Source organism: Paramisgurnus dabryanus, chromosome 20, assembly GCF_030506205.2.
Source record: "Paramisgurnus dabryanus chromosome 20, PD_genome_1.1, whole genome shotgun sequence".
Taxonomy (NCBI): Eukaryota; Metazoa; Chordata; class Actinopteri; order Cypriniformes; family Cobitidae; genus Paramisgurnus; species Paramisgurnus dabryanus.
The window spans coordinates 19,345,355-19,364,163 of record NC_133356.1 but is presented as its reverse complement, the minus strand read 5'-3'; the positions used below and the strand labels follow the sequence as shown (position 1 = coordinate 19,364,163).

General features: G+C 37.5%; 1 protein-coding gene across 1 annotated transcript; it reads left to right on the top strand.

Annotated features, from left to right (window-relative positions):
* The first annotated feature begins 6,349 nt into the window (after window positions 1–6,349).
* sh2d4ba (SH2 domain containing 4Ba) lies at window positions 6,350–18,414 on the top strand. The gene is made up of 9 exons (XM_065297551.1): window positions 6,350–6,533; window positions 7,131–7,354; window positions 7,638–7,797; window positions 8,050–8,197; window positions 11,484–11,622; window positions 11,977–12,292; window positions 13,750–13,877; window positions 14,954–15,174; window positions 17,528–18,414. The coding sequence occupies exons 2-9, from the start codon at window positions 7,174–7,176 to the stop codon at window positions 17,618–17,620; spliced, it is 1,386 nt and encodes a 461-aa protein (XP_065153623.1). The 5' UTR covers window positions 6,350–6,533; window positions 7,131–7,173; the 3' UTR covers window positions 17,621–18,414.
* Window positions 18,415–18,809: the final 395 nt, after the last annotated feature.

The following is an 18,809-nucleotide window of genomic DNA, read 5'->3' as shown; positions in this document are numbered from 1 at the left end:
CCCAGCATGTGTTTTGTCCAATATTTACCTAATATGGGTTAAAAGTAACCCAATCATTTTTTTAAACTTGTGACTGATAACTATTTGAATGTTTGGTTTTGGATCCCGGTGCATATAAGCTTTATATATGAATTACATTTTTATGTATGACTCTCTTGACAGACAGAACACGGAGTGAACTGCAAATAGACATGGGTTTGGTCCTCCCCTTAAAGTGTCTTCTTCTTGGTGCCCACATACAAAAAAACAGGCTTTGCGCAGCACCTGAAGGTTTAAAATGCTTGATTTTCAGTCTTAAACGCATTCATGTGCAGAATTGGAGCACTCCTCTAGTTTCATTGGCAGTTTGCGATGTGTACAGAATGAGGTGAGACTTCAAAAAACAAAAATGATTGGCTGATTTACACCATTAGAAGTGTGTCAAATCTCTGGAGTGTACTGGATTGCTACTGAAGAGGGAATGTTAGAGATACAGCAATACAAAACCTCAATTGTGTGTTGTTAGAGTGACAAAGAGATCTTATAGCATACTCTTTGAAAGCCCTCATCTTATCCCCAAATTCTATCTACTGTCGAGACTTTCACATAGTAATGGTTTGATCTTCCTTCATCATTTTTCTCGGGAATAAAAAAATATATGGCAAAAATCCATTTATCAAAAGTCCTTCACAAAAAATGGAATTATCTCAGCTTTTTGCTAAACATTTGGTGTTTTTGATGAAACCTAAACATATTTGAGAGGTGATAAAAACAAAACACATGAAGGAAGGAATTTTTGTTTGAAAGCAGAGGGTCTGTTCTTTTATTTTATATATTGTAAGTTAAAAAGGAGCATTTTCTGGAAGGAATTAAACTTTTGTGAAAATCATGAAAAATGCTGGCGAGGAAAGAGCTAAATATATACACGTGTAAATGTTTCTTAAATACATACATGAATGTGTGTTTATTTATATATACATAATAATTAAACACAGAACACACTTGTATATTATGTTACAAATCACTTTTATTTTGTATGCGATTAATCACGATTAATTTTTGCCCAGCACCAAAAAATTAATGTGAGAATGTGAAAAATAATGTGCGGTTTATTTGTTTGGTATGTTCAATTTATTTGTTGCACTCAAGAATGAGCCGTCAGAAGGTGGGTCCAAAGCATTTACTGAAGTAGATGCAATTTTCTTGTATTCTGGTGCCTTTTAATTTCACAATTGGTTTTATTGCCTAAAAGGTTTGTGTACCTTGTTGTGTCAAGGGAGTGCAGTTGGCGAAAGTAGTGAAAACATGAAATGGAAGTTTAATTTAATGAGCCAAGTGGAATGGATTTAAAGAACCAGCAGCATGGAAGTCAAGGCTGTAGCTAAAACACGGACTGAGTTTAATTTATTAGGGAATTCCTCAGGTGGAATGGATTCGAAAGACGGCGCTCTGACAAGTGAACAGACATATGCACTGAATTAGTGAAGAAGTAAGTGGATCCAATATCATTGGATTTAAAAAGTAAGTGGGTCTTGTCCCACCCACATACAGTATAATGGTTCTGACGCCCATGATTTAACCTTAAAGGAATAGTCTACTCATTTTCAATATTAAAACATGTTATTACCTTAACTAAGAAGAGTTGATACATCCCTCTATCATCTTAGTGCGTGCACGTAAGCGCTGGGGCGCGCTGCGACACTTCGATAGCATTTAGCTTAGCCCCATTCATTCAATGGTACCATTTAGAGATAAAGTTAGAAGTGACCAAACACATCAACGTTTTTCCTATTTAAGACGAGTAGTTATACGAGCAAGTTTGGTGGTACAAAATAAAACGTAGCGCTTTTCTAAGCGGATTTAAAAGAGGAACTATATTGTATGGCGGAACAGCACTTTTGGGAGTACTTCGACTCGGCGCAGTAACACCCTCCCCCTCCCATTATGAGAGGGAGAAGGGGAGCGGATTTTTCAGGCGAGTTGAAGTACTCACAAAAGTGCTATTACGCCATACAATATAGTTCCTCTGTTAAATCCGCTTAGAAAAGCGCTACGTTTTATTTTGTACCACCAAACTTGCTCGTATAACTACTCGTCTTAAATAGGAAAAACGTTGATGTGTTTGGTCACTTCTAACTTTATCTCTGAGTGGTACCATTGAATGAATGGGGCTAAGCTAAATGCTATCGAAGTGTAGCAGCGCGCTCCAGCGCTTACGTGCACGCACTAAGATGATAGAGGGATGATTCAACAGTTCTTAGTTAAGGTAATAACATATTTTAATATTGAAAATGAGTAGACTATTCCTTTAAAGCACTGAAGAAAAAATTACGAAAAACTAACTAGATTATTTCTGATAACAAGCAAAATAAATAACAAGTAAATTACCTTAGTTCAAATCGTAGCTAAAGCATATTAACTATACTGGGCTAACGTTATTGTTAGCTACAGATATTTGAATTCTTGCCTGGCTAGCCTGGCTTTGCACATCTGTGATACATGCTCGCCATCTCCTCTCTTCTTTAGGAAACAGAATCATTTTTATTTTCCACAAGGTATTTGTATAAGAGCTCAGTTTATCCACTAGCCATGACAAATAAACACAGACCGGAAGTTAACTTCAAACCAGGTGTGTAACCACGACAATGAGCGTGCATCCAATGAAACCATCTATTAAGATGATCAATCGTTAATGTGTAGACTTATTTATGATGACATATGAAGCACAAATTCAAAAATACGAAACTCCAGGAATCTACCTTTAGTCTAATAATGTCAGGCTCAAATTACAGGCATCCCTGTTGATTTTCTTGATAGGTTGGGGCTACAATTTGTGAACATCATGAATAAATAAATGCTGAAAAATCAATACACATAAAAAGTGTGTGTAAATACAAATGGATGAAATTTAATGATGCATCACTTTGTGTTCTTAGCAAGACAAATGTTTTAGCACCTCACTAAAAGCAATGCATCTCTTTGACACAAACACAAATCTCAATGACCACTTCCATGTTTTCACACTTACACTTAAGCTTCAACAATAGAGTTAAAAGAGTGGAAAATGATAAAGAGACCACACAGCAGGGATGCCTGCCATATCCCCAACAAATCTATCTGTACCAATAAAGGAAGCTTGGTGTCTCAAACAGGCAGATTGATTGCCATCTTGTGCCACACTCTCTGCCTCTCCCACTGTGTGTGTTTGATCCAGTCCTGTAATTCCCTGTACGTGTCATCTCTAATCCACACAGCCTTCATCTCTCTGCCTTGTGTGGAACAGATGCAATTATTGTGCATTGAAGATTCTTATTGTTGTGGTTTTTATATCAATTTATGTGCTGCTGCATAGCCCAAGGCGGGGTGGGCATTGTAGGTGGGCTGAGTCTAAACATGCAGGATATATTTCTGCTGCAAGTCTCACTTGTCACATTTACTGTCTACTTTGGGTTTTCAGTACATGGTCATTATAATAGCATGACAAATTAACAACATTGGAGGTTGATTTTTCCTTATCTTCTGAATTTTTTTTTTAACAAAATCAGAATCAATGTATTATAAAACTAAGAAGTGAAAGTGTTGGAGAAAGGGTGACGAGTCACCGGATAAGTTGAAAAAACATAAAGGGCGAAATAATAAAGCCAGGGAAACATGGACAGACAGACAGAATGAGCAAGTGTGAATAAGGCACTTGCAGACACCATTAGTCGAAGCCTGACAGCAGACTGTGACCGACAGGTAAAGCAGTGCCAAGCAGTCTGTGGCAGCCTTGGCTGTGATTGGTCCTTCCTGTTTGAAAGCCTTGTTCTTGATTAGTGATGTGTTGAGAGTCCAACTAATCTCTAATGGCTTGCTAAACTTTAGCTCAACACTGCCCCCTGCCTGTTGTAGCACAAATAGCTGTAATGAGTGAGCCGAGGATAAATTCTTTAAAGGAACAAAATAAAGATAAAAGATAATAGAGCAAAGGTCCAATGGGAATAATGCGTAATTGTATATTACTAAATGTGCAAACACAGGCCACCTATTAAAAAACAATCTCACCCATCAGTCTTTGCTCAAGACAGATAAGCTAATAATGGGAATTTTATAAATCCTCTAAAGGAGATGGAATGAAGTTTAGATATAAATCCCTGAGACCAAGGGGTCTTACTTAAAGTTCTTTATATTAAGAACTTCTGGGTGCTGATGGCCCACAAGTCTAGCACTTGATCGATCTCGACTTACATCTGTTAATACACACCCACACACTCACATACACATAAAATACAGATGGTGTAACACACTCACACACCCACACGTTCAATTGTGCTAGTCCATATCTCATGTGTCATTACAGCTGAGCAAAGAAGTAAAACCATCTGTCTTGATGCCTTCAGCTTAAGCTTGTTGGGAGATAAATGGACTCCTAAGTGCTGAAGAGAAAAGATGGAGTGTGTTGGTAAAAAGTTTCAGTTTGCTGGATAGCATCTATTCTTTGGTACTTTAACATTCATAAATATAAACAAGCAGTACTGTAACAAATATACAGTATTTTTAAATATTAAACAATTCAATTATAGTGTACTTATTATCTAAATTTAAGAAAAAATAGCATATATTTATAGACAAATTTTTTAAACATTCACCAATGTTAAACTTTGGGAAACAATAACTTTAACAATCTTACATGAATATAGAGAATTAAGCTCCCTGTGGGTGTTTGAGGTGCCCCGCTGAGATCATAATGTTTCGATGCAAGTAAACTGAATACTAAGACAATATTTAAATTGAGTAACCTACTGTAAAACCCTAGAAACTTATTTCCAGAGACACACACTAAAAATCATACACTAATAACACAGTTAGAACAATTGCCTTAATTGTTTTCTGTGATAAGTTTAAACTGATCATGGTGGTTGTGGTGGTCTAGAGCCAAGCTCATCCATAATCTCACCTGTGAAATCGTATTTTGTGTGTTCTTCTAGTTTATACTCTGAAAAAAATGCTACTTTGTTCACCGGGATGGTACCTTTTTTAACTCATTCCCCACCAGCCATTTTTTGAAAAGTTGCCCGCCAGCATTTTTTGTGATTTTCACAAAAGTTTCACAAAATGCCTTCCAGGAAAATTTTCTTCTAAAAATATATAAACATACAAATATATCAAATGAAAGACCCTCTGCTTTCGAACAAACAATAAACAAAAAAAAAAACAAATAAAAAAAATTTAATTGTTTTTCTCTGCTTATAAACTCTTAAATATGGGTATTTTTCTATAAACATAATTTTTTTTAGCAAAAAGCTGAAATAATTGCATTATTGTGAAGAAATTTTGTTAGAGATCAGATTACGAATGATTATCAAAACATACACAGAATTTAAAATTAATAAATAACGTTTTGGCTTCAGTTTTTTCATAAATTGGTATAGTGGATAATCGCGGTATATTGCAGATTAACATATAAATTCAGCAGGATCACATTTATTTATGCAAAAAAAAATTCTTAATTGACGAGCTAATTTGTCAATGGCGGGGAAGGAATAAAAAAATCTATAACAGCATGTAACTCTAAGGGGGCTTGCACACCAAAGCTTTTAAGCCTGTGGCCAGCGCATGTTTTTTAATTGTTTCCAATGGAAGCTCGACATGTTTTAAATAAGCCAGCAGCTAGCGGTTTTTCCGTGCTGAAAGCTGGCGTTCGGCAGTTTTTCAACGCTCAGCTTTGAGTGCCAAGAGTTGAAAGAGATTCAACTTTGGGTGAAAAGCTCTGCTTATCAGTGTCACTTCTTAGTGGTTGTGTACCCCAAAACTTTTAAATGCGGCTGAAAACGCCTGGATTATGCCGAATGCCAGCTGTTTTTCAGCTGAGTGCCAGCTTTCTTCAGCTAAGCACTTTGGTAGCTCTGATACGTCAGCTGTGAGACGGTTGGTTGCTGTGATACTTGTCCCGCCCCTCCTCCACTGTGATTGGACGGCCGCGTGAGGACTGACATTGACGAGCGGAGCTTTTCATCCAAAGTTGAATATTTTTTAACTCTCGGTGCTCAGCGCGGAAGAAAACCGCTAGCTGCTGGCTTATTATTTTAAAAAGGTACCGCCCCATTGACAACTTTTGTACCTATTTTTCTGAGAGTGTAGTTTGTTTTAGGAGAAATGTTTGTTGTCATTAATTATCTAAATGACACTCATTAACAACAACATTGAAATAAAATTGCTTAAATGCCTCAGATGACTCAAACTTCTTTCCAAAGGCATTTACGTGTAGCAGGATGACAGATGTAATGAAGAGAGCAATGGACCAAGATGAACACTAGCTCAACAGAGGTTTCTAATTACATTGCTCTCTCTCTCTCTCTCTCTCTTTCTCTCTCTCTCTCTCTCTCTTTAGTGTATGCATTACAACAGAACAGTCACAACAACATACAAGGAACCATACAAGCAGACATCATGGATTTAATGGACCGGAATGCTGGCCCACTATATTCACCACCAATCACCTTTGATATCTTCAATGACACAGCAAAAACCTCCATGGTGACGAGACCCACGGGGATCTGAAGCAGCCAAAGCCGGTCAGTAAGATAAATAATGTAGACAAAAACAAGCTACTGTAGGAGTCATAGAAAGTAGGAGTACAGACAGCAGACTTCTAATGAATGTTGTCCAGAAAACATCATTTTAAAATGATGTTTCTGGGTCAGGAAAGGTCACGGAGAAATTATAGTTTTTTTAATGCTGTACTATAAAATGTTTTATTAACTAATATTTGCTCAGACAAATGTATGTATGTGTTTCTGTTTATTGCAATGAATCTGAACTGGTTTCATGAGTAAATTAGTCTAAAACAAATTTATTTAAATAATTTCCTTATTCATTTGCCACTAATAACAAATTAAAAAGGTAAAAAATAGATTTTTGATATTGTCGATCAGTTAAAATCAGTGGCATGTAAAAAATACAGTGTCAAAGTCCACACATGTTTATTATTGCCACTACCTATAGAGACAACAGTTTGTGGTTAGCAAAAATGAAAGAAATGTCAATGTGAATCACGTGCGGGCTTTGTTACTGTCTAGAAGCATTTGTTGTTACAGGCTGTTTCAAAATGTTAGTTAACTCTGGACAATTTGATTGACTGCGAAACATTCTGCTCCAAATTTATTTGGCAGTTCTTGCAGTGTGCGCATAGCGAGGAGATTCTGGCAAGCCAGGATGATGCAACAGATTCTGAGAGACATGTTCGTAGATCCAGAGCTTCTGGATGAATTGAATGAAGGGCAAAAGCAAATACTTTTCTACAAAATACGTCAGGAGCAGGTGCGACGCTGGACAGAGCATGACAGCCAACAGGAGGGAAGCTGGGAAAGGAGCCGGGTACTCACGAATAGAGATGGTGGGTCCAGCAAGGCCTTTCCACGTCTGCATGTGGTAGTTGCATTGTTACAATTATGATATGGTAGTATTGTTTAATAATACACATTTTTGAAAATGATTCATATCACAATACATTATTACGACAATGCCAACTTATTAAGCTGCATAAGGAGACAGCATATCAATGCATTGAAGGCTTTTCCAAGTCATGGAAATGTATTAAGCTGCCTTCAAGGATATATATGAACTATTTGGAAAACTTTATTTGCAAGAACAACCCCTGGCTTTATAACTTTCTCCAGAAACCAGGAAGAGTGTTCAGTGGCTAAAGGGTCGTGATGGCGAGGTGTGGGTTTGGATAATGGGAGAGGCACCTGGTGACAAACCACATGAGTTGATAGTCAAAGAGCTGATGGAGGAGAGAGCCAAGCGTCAGGCTCAGCTAGAAGCCCAGGAGCTGTGGTGAGTCTTATGACATGTACAACAATTACATTTTAACAAGGTTACCGGATCAGCGATGAAATATTGTCTTGAGAAGTCAAATGGACACATAAGGTTATTTTATTCATACAGAATTTTTGCTTCACTCTTCCAAATAAGACCAAGGACTGTGCTCTGGCAAAAAGTAATGTAATAACATAAAAGTTAAAACTATTTTGCGAGAAAAAATTTTTTGAAAAAAATTCCACAGTCATATTTTTGTAATTTTGCAAGGCGGAAGAAAGAAGAGGAGATAAAGCAGAAGTTCAGAGATGCCATCACAAAAGAGAAAGCACGCTTAGTTGCCGGAAAATGGAAGGAGGAAGCTGAGGACAGGAAAGCAGCTAAACAGGAAGAGGAACGGATACGAGAGAAACTAAAGGTGATTGGAAAAACAAACCTCCTAATTTCTAACTATACTGCATAGAAAAGTCTTTTTCTCAACTTTAACAAAATCAAAATAGTTTGCAGTGTTTTACAACGATTCAAGGTGAAAAATATAAAGGACCAAGCAAGAAGTGAAAGTCACACAAAAATAAAAAAAAATCATAACTTTAAATAGACCTTCTTTGCTATCCAAATTTAACATTCACCGTCCCAAATGTTTTGTCCATCAACCTTTTGAATGTAGTATGTGTCCCGTATTCGTGGTAGAGTATGACTGTATGTAGGCCTAGTCGGTCCTTCTGTACTTCTTTCTCAGTGCCTTTCATTTAGAGACAAAGAACATTGATGAAAACAACCAAGCAATCCATACCTAATCTGATACCAATTACTGCTTCAACAACGAAGACTAGAGATGACAGATCTGGATCTTAGTTTGAAACCATATATAGCTGTAGGTTCTTTTTTTGTGATGACAGCTTTTGTGTACCTCTAAGTGTACCTTTGTTTTCCACATACAATCATCCTACATAATGTTAAAATATAACCTTAATATCTTAAATACTGACAGAGTAAGGTCATGTCAAACATTGAAATAAAAGCGAAATCAATGAGTAAAATCAAACTTTCATGCTCTTAATTTCATAATTAGATTATGAGACTTTAACCTGGATTTCACAGATATGGTCACATATCAGGTGTCTGTTTTTGCCTTCAGATGAAGTGAAAAGTAAAAACAGGTAAAGCACAATGTGAAATCTAAATTCATACTAAGACTAAATGCAAAAAATGCATAGGAGTTCAGCTGTAAAAGGGAGAAAGGAGAAGTCAATTAATCTTAAAAAGGAGTTTAGATCTTGAATTCATCTCCATTGCTGCATAATAAGTTATTCATGAGCCACACTGATGGCATTATCTTTTCAAAGAGAGAGAAATAGTAAAACGTGGGAGGAGCTGGGGCAGGCAAGGGTGGCAGAAAGACCGTTTTTCAATATTCAAACTGCAGATTCCCTAAAGAGGCCTTGATGGTTAGAGATGATTTGCGGCCTGATAATGAGACCTTTTTAAGAAACTTGTCAAATATTAAAGAGCTCATTTATCACAGCCCACATATTATTCTCCCAACTGGAAAGTGCTGAGTGTTTAAACTGAAATGTTTTCTTTCACAACAGTCTTTATAGACTATAGAAGCATAGAGTATGGCAAACACAGAAAAGAAGAAAAGAGGATTTTCTCAAACATTGGAGGACTTTGTCTAGCCATTCATAACTGGATTTGCAGGAGCTATGTGCCAGACTTCTGTACCCTATGATTTTACAGTACACTCTATAAAGGTGCAAGGAGGTTTTTAAACCATGATTGCGTAAAATGGACAAAGCCAATTGCTAGGTTTAAATTAGACCTTAGCTGGGTTGTATTAAACCCAAATGCTGGGTTGTTTTAACCCATGGTTGGGTCAAAAATTAACATTTCCTAGGTTTCCAGACTCTGGGCCAGATCTGTGCTGGTGCTGCCGACTTCGGTGTGGATCTGGTGAAGATCCAGCCCGAAGTCGACTGCTGTATGGGTTAATTTTACCCAACAGTTGGGTTTGTCCATATTTTATCCAACCTTGTTGAACCGGGTGTGCCTCATATTTCTTGAAAAGTGAAGCCTCTCGCTCTTTGATCACCCCCTGGTGGCTGGCTGAAGTACAAGTCATAAACCCCTCCTTTTCCTTTCAAACGAATGGGACTCTTCTCTAAATATAAAAATGATTTACACTTCCAATAAAATTTTTCGAAATATGATCTTGGTCCTTTGAGGTACTTTTTATGCTGATATATGTTCAATTGTTCATTTTTGTGATAAGTTTCATTTTAGCTAGTAATTTGATGCTATAGAAATGGGGCGTGATGTTATGATTGGCCTGGTTGAATAAGGCGCGTGAGTGTTTGGGGGGAAGTGTGATACCACAGCTACGCCTCTGCCCCTGGCTCCAATCTGACATTTTACGTAACATGGCGTTGAGTCCATCTTTTTTTACAGTCTATGTCATAAAACCAGTCTTTTTAGAGTATACTATAAGCCCCATACCAATATTTAAAAAACATATAGGAATTGTTGTGGGTTACCTGTAAAATTTGTCAAAAATGGTACCAAACTGTCACTGGGTCAATACCCTTCAAAAAGGTATTATTAAGTACCTAATATTTACCTATGTGGTACTAATATGCACTCGTTGGTACCAACTTGTTGTTCTGAGGTACTATGAATTCTTCAGGTCAGTGGTCTCCAACATGGTTGCCCGCATGGAGTTTGTGAGTTGCCCGCCAAAGCACATTCTATAAATAACCTCAAGTTGAATATTTACTTATTACATATTTTTATATTAGCTTGGCTTCTTTTATGTATGTTAACGTTTTAAAAAATGATACAAAATATCAACAAATAAAATAAAATCAACAATTAAAGAGTAGACTATAGTTTTAAGTTTTGAGTTAACTATCAAAAAAGTAGCTCTCCAGATTGTTTTATCTATTGTGGTAACCCTTGCTCACAAAAAGGTTGGAGACCTCTGCTTTAGGGGCAAAGATGTACTTTTTGAAATGAACTGCCCCAGTGACAGCTAGGGACCTTTTTTTTATTTTACTTTTCTCTGACAGTTTACAAAATTGTTTCCACCGTTTACCTCACTAGTAATTCAATGCAATCTAGACATATTAAAAAATGACATTGTAAACAACATGAATGTTAAAGAAATGCTATTACATCAGCTGTCAGTACCATTAAAAAAGCTGATAATGTGATTTCCTCTTTTCTACAAACAAAGGATGTAGTAAAATATCTATATATGTTTTTTTACCATGAATTAACCCTCACTATCAAAACTACTCCCAGACTCCCAAGACTCAAAGCGCGCTGGTAAACAGCAATAATCGCAACCGCAGCTGCACTCATGTTTTTGACCACTGCTGATGACTCTAGTGGTCGAGTCAATGACTGTTCATTTCCACATAACACCTCATTGGTAATTACCTTATGACAATAATTACACGGCTTAAGTGTCTCAAACAACTATATAGCCACGTGTTTATATCCTTCAGGATTAATTATTCAACCAAACGATTTCCATTTCAGCACAGCTAATGAACCACTGCTGCTGATACATTAGTCAAAACAACATACTGATGTTAAGTGTGTACTGATGCGTATGCTTTGTGAACGTTTGCTTTCTCTCTCTCTCTCTCTCTCTCTCTCTCTCTCTCTCTCTCTCTCTCTCTCTCTCTCTCTCTCTCGCTCAGAAACAAGAGGAAGAGGAAAGGAAGAGGGAAGAGGAGGAGATACGGCGTGCAGAGGAAGAAAGAGCGAAGGAGCTTTACATGTCTCTGGAGCAGGAGCAAAGCAAAAGTGAACAGCGTGATAGAGAGTGGGAGGAGCAATGTGAGGAAAAACTCTCTTTATATATCATGCACAATAGCATTTCAATCTCTTCACCTTCTTATCAGCCTATTGTGTGAAACAGTTAACATGTAAAACTTTGAACTCATGTAACATTCACGCACCTGTCTGATGCATACCACAGTAAATATAGCTGTAGTATCTGTAGTAAAACCAATGGTAATCAAGGCACCAAAAAATGTGGTTACTACACTTTTATAGTAAAAAACATGGTTATTTTTTTGCAAGGGTATTGGCTACAAATATGGCCAAGATTGAAATCTAATCTGGCTTTCTATTCTCCTGTCATTTTCTGACACTTTTTCTTCATGCATTCACCTATTCATCTATCTTCAGTGCGTCGCTCCAAAGAAGCTGATGAGGAGATGACAAGAAAGGCCCGCTGGGCAAGAGATGAATATAATCGTCAGTCACTACGGGCCATAGAGAAAGGCCATGTGGCTGGCCTGAGCGTGCAGTTTCAAAAACAGACCCACCTGAATAAAGCAAACCCCCATAAGAGACACAGTACGTTCACTGAACCCACCACAAGTCCTGTCTCCAACAATGAAGTCCATCCGAGGCCTGGCCTTCAACGTGCAGAACCTCCTTTGTACAGACGCAGACAAAGTCGCAGACATAGTACAACAACATTACAACCACTAATGGATAGGTAATCATTCTTATTTGAACAATCCATGATTTCTGAGGTTCTTTGTCCTGTGGAAATTTGTCAAATGATGTATTTTCTGTGTTTTGATGGCTGAATGACCAGCATCCCGGTACAAAACAATACGTTTAAAGCGTATTACGTTTAAATGTACATCCATCCCTCACAGCCTCGTTTTAGAATCAACATGGTGGGAGGCTGAATAAGACGTATAGGTCAAAACATTTGAACTTTGATCAACCATACACTCTTATGCTGCGTAAACACCAGACGTGAAGCATCGCGTTCCTCGCTGTAGATTACTCGCGGGATTTACCTTCGTGTCATGCAAATTTTTCGCTTGAGTTAAATATTCACAACCTTTGCGAAATAGCGCATGTGTTCTTGGCAATCGCATTGCCCGATTCGCATCTTTCGCATCCTATTTGCATCTTTCGCAATGACTTTGTAGTATACTCACGCAAATCGTTGAATTTGCGTTTGGTTTGTACGCCCCTTTAGGGGCTGTTTGCACAACAACAATTTCAACTGTAAACGTTCACATTTTTATGAGGTTTGGCTGTACGTTTAAACAACAACACTGTTTTGGGGTCCTGAAAAGGAGTGTAAACTACGTAAATGTGAATAACGGTGATGTCAAGTGCATGTGTTAATTCAGTATTATATGCATACGCAAGTTTAACCAAATCAACAATGGAAACTACAGCTGCTCAAGATGTTTATTAACGTTTCTCCAACAAAGTTTAAAGGTGTTTTATAGTCCAGGGTCACCTACCTTATTGTCTGTCTAAACAAAAACTATATATTTTGAGTTTATTATAACATCACGTAGTGCTAAAAGATACATTTTTGCTGGTCAGATAAATAGTTTATCGCAAAAACTGCAATTGACCAATCAAAATCAAGAAGTCCAGGGCGTGTGGGTAATAAATAATAATTCTAATTGTACAACATATCAAGGATTTACAGTCATTTATTACATGGCTCTCTGGAATGCTTGATTCTGATTGGTCAGTTGAGACATTTGCAGGTTCGTTCTTTTCAAATAATAACCGCTCCAAAGTAATAACGCATAGCCGGTACTACTTGTATGTTTAAAATCCCTCCGCGCCAATAAAGATTACCGTTTGGCGCCATCTTGTGACAAACACAATTAACAATGGTGGTACTATATCGTTTCGCGGAAGGATAAGAATGTTTATTTAAAACAAATATGCCAATAAAATGTCTCAAATTTATATTCATGTCCAGTTTTTTTCCTTATGTGGCAAGCAGCCATATAATAAGTGGGATAATGTACAGGCAGCCTGTAGTTATCGCAAAATAAGCCCCTTCAGTGTGATACAAGACCCTCTGCTTCACATCAGGTCCTGATCACACTGTCAGGGCTTATTTTGCAATAACTACCGGCTGCCTCTACATTATCCCTTACTTAAACTAGTGCTTTTACTTCCCATCAGCCCTGCATGGGTACGAGCACCACGACCCAGTTCCAGGGAATCTGTTGTAGTCTGGTTTACTGAAGAGCAAAAACCGAAAAAAGCTGGATATGAAAGGAACACCAATGATATCGCCCCATGGTTTCACGGTAAGTTTTCTTGATAACCTCTGGCATTATTCCCATACAACACAATAAATCTATTATTACCTGTTAAATCGCTTGCAAATGTGGACATTCATTTCAGAGATGGGGTTCTGTAAGCATTAAACTGGGAAACATAAACGGTTAGCATGTAGACATTTGCTCTCAGACAGGTCTTTACCCTTTTACCCTGTTGCACACTGTCACACGCATCCACAAGGAGAGATAAATTATATATCAGTGTGGAAAATGTTTAATGTATTCAAAAAACCTGACCTGGTCCACCAACAGATGGAGAGCACTAGTGTGCGCGTGCGTGTGTGTGTGTGCGTGCGTGCGTGCGCATCTTCTTGTACACAGACAGAGACAGGACAGAGAAATTTAGAGGTGTTATCAATAATTCAAAGGCTTTGGCTAATTGCTGGCATGGGTCCTGCAGCTTTGTCATGTTAAAATGGGTTACAGTGTGTGACTGCTGGTTAAATGACAGGAGAGCAGATGAATAGGTCTGTGAGTGTTAGAAATTTCATCTGAACATGGGCTACATGTCTGTCAAGATCTGAATAATGGCATCTTGATAAGGGCACCAACATATGATCATACCCTTACACACACACACACACACACACACACACAGGTGCACGCACGGCATTTGGTGTACATTTACACCAGCACTGCTGGTACAGATACATGAAAAAACGAACTATACAGCTTTCTACCTGATCTCGGAGATAAAAAAAAATGTGTAATTGAAACAATTGTGACCCTGCCTGCGACAATCTACCTTTGTCACTGTTTTACGACAAAGTGCATCAAAAAGGCATCTCTGTAGGTTGCCTAGCAGCCCATTTTGTTAGCAACGCAAAGGTCATTGGTTCGATCTAAAGGAACATATTAACTGATAAAGGACACTTTTGGTGTGATCAGTCCCTAAAGCTTACTGCTCACTCGGTTTAAATAAGATCACAGGAACAAACTAAAAATATGGGACAATTATTAAATTTGATGTTACACATACAGCATAAACTGAATTGTTTAAGTTAAGTTCTTCACTAACAGTTCCTGGTGATTTTAATTTGAAGGTATCATCTCTCGAGAGGATTCTGAGGGTCTACTTATGAATGCTACCGAAGGCTGTTTTCTGGTGCGGGTCAGTGAAAGGATATGGGGTTACACACTGTCCTATCGCACAGCCAGTGGTTTCAAACATTTCCTTATTGATGCTTCTGGGGACTATTACAGCTTTCTGGGTGTGGACCAAAACCGTCATGCAACCCTTGCTGATCTCATCGACTTCCACAAGGTGAGAAAGTAATAACTTCAGAAAGTTTTAAGCCACATCCACACAAAGCCAGAGCTTTCCCTAGAAAATATTTTATCCTCGTTTAAAAAAGAATTATGTAAACATGTACGTGTAGCAGTGACTGGTCAAGACATGGGGTAAAGACATCATCGTTTTACAAAACATACGCATAGGCTGTACACATGAAAACGCAAGGGTGTCATTTTCAGATGTATCCACTTTGGGACCCGTTTAAAAAAAAAAAACGGTTTCAGGCTATGCAGGGTCTACCTAGACGAAGCATGATACGATACAAATTTTTAATGTATACAGCTTGACGCATCTCTGTGTGGATGGGCTAGAACAGTAGACATAAAACTGAAATAAAAGAATAATCAACAAATGTATAGTCATCAAGCACTTACAGCATGCAGTAATAATCTTTCCTGTGTATCTGTTTTACATCCAAAAACTATGCAAAAATGTTATAACATGTTTGGTACATTGAGCTATAGTTCTGATGCTGGTGATGTGTTTGTGCTCCTCTTGCTGTAATTCCTTTCCTGCATCTGAACATACTGTGAGTCTGTACTGAATCAGATGAAGTACTTACTCATCAGCCGTTAAAACAGTATGTGCTATGTAGTATGATTATGAGTAGTGTGAATGAAATTCGGACGTCCTACATCTGCCATGTTGATACATCACGTTGTCATAACAAGTGAGTCATTAAAGGATTAGTCAATTTTCTTTAAAAAAATCCAGATAATTTACTCACCACCATGTCATCCAAAATGTTGATGTCTTTCTTTGTTCAGTCGAGAAGAAATTATGTTTTTTGAGGAAAACATTCCAGGATTTTTCTAATTTTAATAGACTTTAATGGACCCCAACACTTAACAGTTTTAATGCAGTTTAAAATTTCAAAGGACTCTAAACAATCCCAAACGAGGCACAATGGCATTATCTAGCAAAACGATTGTATTGTAGATAAATATGCAAAATGTGCGTTTCATATATGTAACACGTGACCTTTCTACGTCATTATGCAATTACGTGAGGTCGTGCTGACTTGTCACACAGCCGGAGGAAGACGAGAAGTTGTGGTTTAAAAGTGCATTTTTTTCTTGCCAAAATTGACAATCGTTTCACTAGATAAGACCCTTATGCCTCGTTTGGGATCGTTTAGAATCCTTTGAAACTGCAATTTTTAACTGCATTAAAACTGTTAAGTGTTGGGGTCCATTGAAGTCCATTAAAATTAGAAAAAATCCTGGAATGTTTTCCTCAATAAACATAATTTCTTCCCGACTGAACAAAGAAAGACATCAACATTTTGGATGACATAGTGGTGAGATTTTTTTTTAAGAAAATTGATTAATCCTTTAACTTGCATGATGTTAAACAAGGAACACTGTTTTCCTTATGTGCATATATTTAAATAGAGCCGCATTACCACTTTCTGACATTTTTAAAAGGAAGATGCCTCTCCTTCTTTTGCACAGGGTGACTCCTCACCAGGGTGCTCACTAAATAGTTGAACTTCTATTAAATGCACAATTCATAACATGTACAGTAGTAGTAGATGCTACGGCTACTTTTCGCCTATACTGTTCGAATACTATAAATTCGGACATACTCCTCGCCTACTGATTTTCACCTACTATATAGCTATTATGGAAGTAGGCGATTTGGGACAGAGCACTTGTCTTCTGCAGCATCCTGTTCCCATCACTTTCTGTCCTCATTCACTTATATATGTCAAATTGTTTTTTTTTTTTTTAAGTTTCAAAATATTCATAATGAAAACTGTGGAATTTAGTTTACAAGACAAACTAATAGCCATGTTAAACACTGTTAAACTAAGGTAGCTTACAGAAGATCTGCCATCTATACATGACACATATTTACAGAATAGTATGTGTAACCATAGATACATACGTATTTCACTGTCTGGAAAGCTGTCAAATATGAAGTCACAAGCTGTGAAATCTTTGACTTTACTTAAATGCAAATGCCTGTGACGTTGTACAACTGCCAACAAGCTTCCACACTTGACGGCTTGGCAGTATGGTAAAACATTTTTTTTACGCCGTAGAGATGCTGTTTAAATGTGGATAGAACAAATGTAATAAATGGATAAATAAATATAAAACAGTTTGGGTTTAGATGCTGTAGTGCGGGTAACAAAGCGGACCCCACTATTCCAAGTCAGATTTGACTGAATGTCTGAATATGTAAAATAGATTTGACGCATTTCTTGCCAATTTCTTTTCAGCATGTTTTTCTGTCACTGTGTATTCAGAAAAAGCATAAGCCCTCGTATTGTTAGCATCTGAATGCAGGTGTATTTTTAACAAATGAGTATTTTTAGGAGGACGTCATCACAACAACAGGAAAAGAGCTGCTGCTGGAGGCTTGTATGCGGTCTGGACCTTCTGCGGACTTTGGAGGACTTTTCTCATAACTCCTCATATGACTCAATGCATTTTAAAGAACATGGTTAAAAGACGACTACAATTAAGACCAGTCTTGTAATAAGAGAATTCAAAATGTCTATGCTTTATGCTTCTTACAAATAAAAAGCAGACAAACTAAACTCATAAAGGAAATACATACTGCATGTTTTCAATGGATCAGTGGTCTTTCCCTTGTGTCTGAGATTCCATTAGTGCTATGTTTCCGGTTATTTTTTTATAATTGGATCAAAATGCAGTCAAAATGGCAATGCAACCTTAAGAAGAACGACTGTGTGCTGTTTTTGAGAAGCGAATGTGCTGCAAATTGATATTGCTGTGTAAATAAAGACCAGTGTGACCCATGAAACAATGTATTAAAAGCACCCCACTGTGACTGGGAAAGGTCTGATTAAACAACACTAAGAAAACAGTTTCCTCCCTCTTAGTACCGTACAACAGCTTTGAGTTTTAAAATGAGGGAATTTTTAACATCTCTGACCCAACAAAAAGGTGCAATCTCCACAATAGTTATGTTTAGCTGTATGAGCTAGTTAGCCCCTGATGGTAGATGTTGAAATTACACCAGCCTGGGGCAAAACAAATCATTTAAAAGAAGCCAAGTGCTACCACATAAATTTGATTCCATTATCAGATGTTATGTAGTGATTAATGTTGCTCTTTAAAGCATGAAATGGATGTGTTTTTTTCCTGACTGGTGCTTTTCATGTCACAGCTCAGGATAGGGCTTGGGTGGTGCCAGATTTTTCTATGGCTCCAGTTACAAGTCAAAGATTAAAGATAGTTGACCTCCTTGACATTATGCAAGGGAGGGATAAAGTATATATATTTTATTACAAAATGTTCCCACTCCATTTATGCTGCCAGTGAAGGCCATCATTAACCTTTTAATCAGATTTTGATGGCAGTGTGAATGTAGTCTAATTGTTAGTGGGTTTCAATCTAACTTAGAGGTGAAGATAAAACAACAAGTCTCTGAGATCACAGTCCTGTTTTATCGCCACTGAGAAAGACACCCCTGGTTTCTACAGGATGATGTGCTTTATAGGGATAGCTCCCAAAAATTAAAATTCTGTCATTATTCACTCTCATGTTGTGACAAACCTGTATACATTTCTGATGATCAGAAGCTGATCAAAAGCCCCATTTACTTTAATAGTAGGAAAAAAATACTGTGGA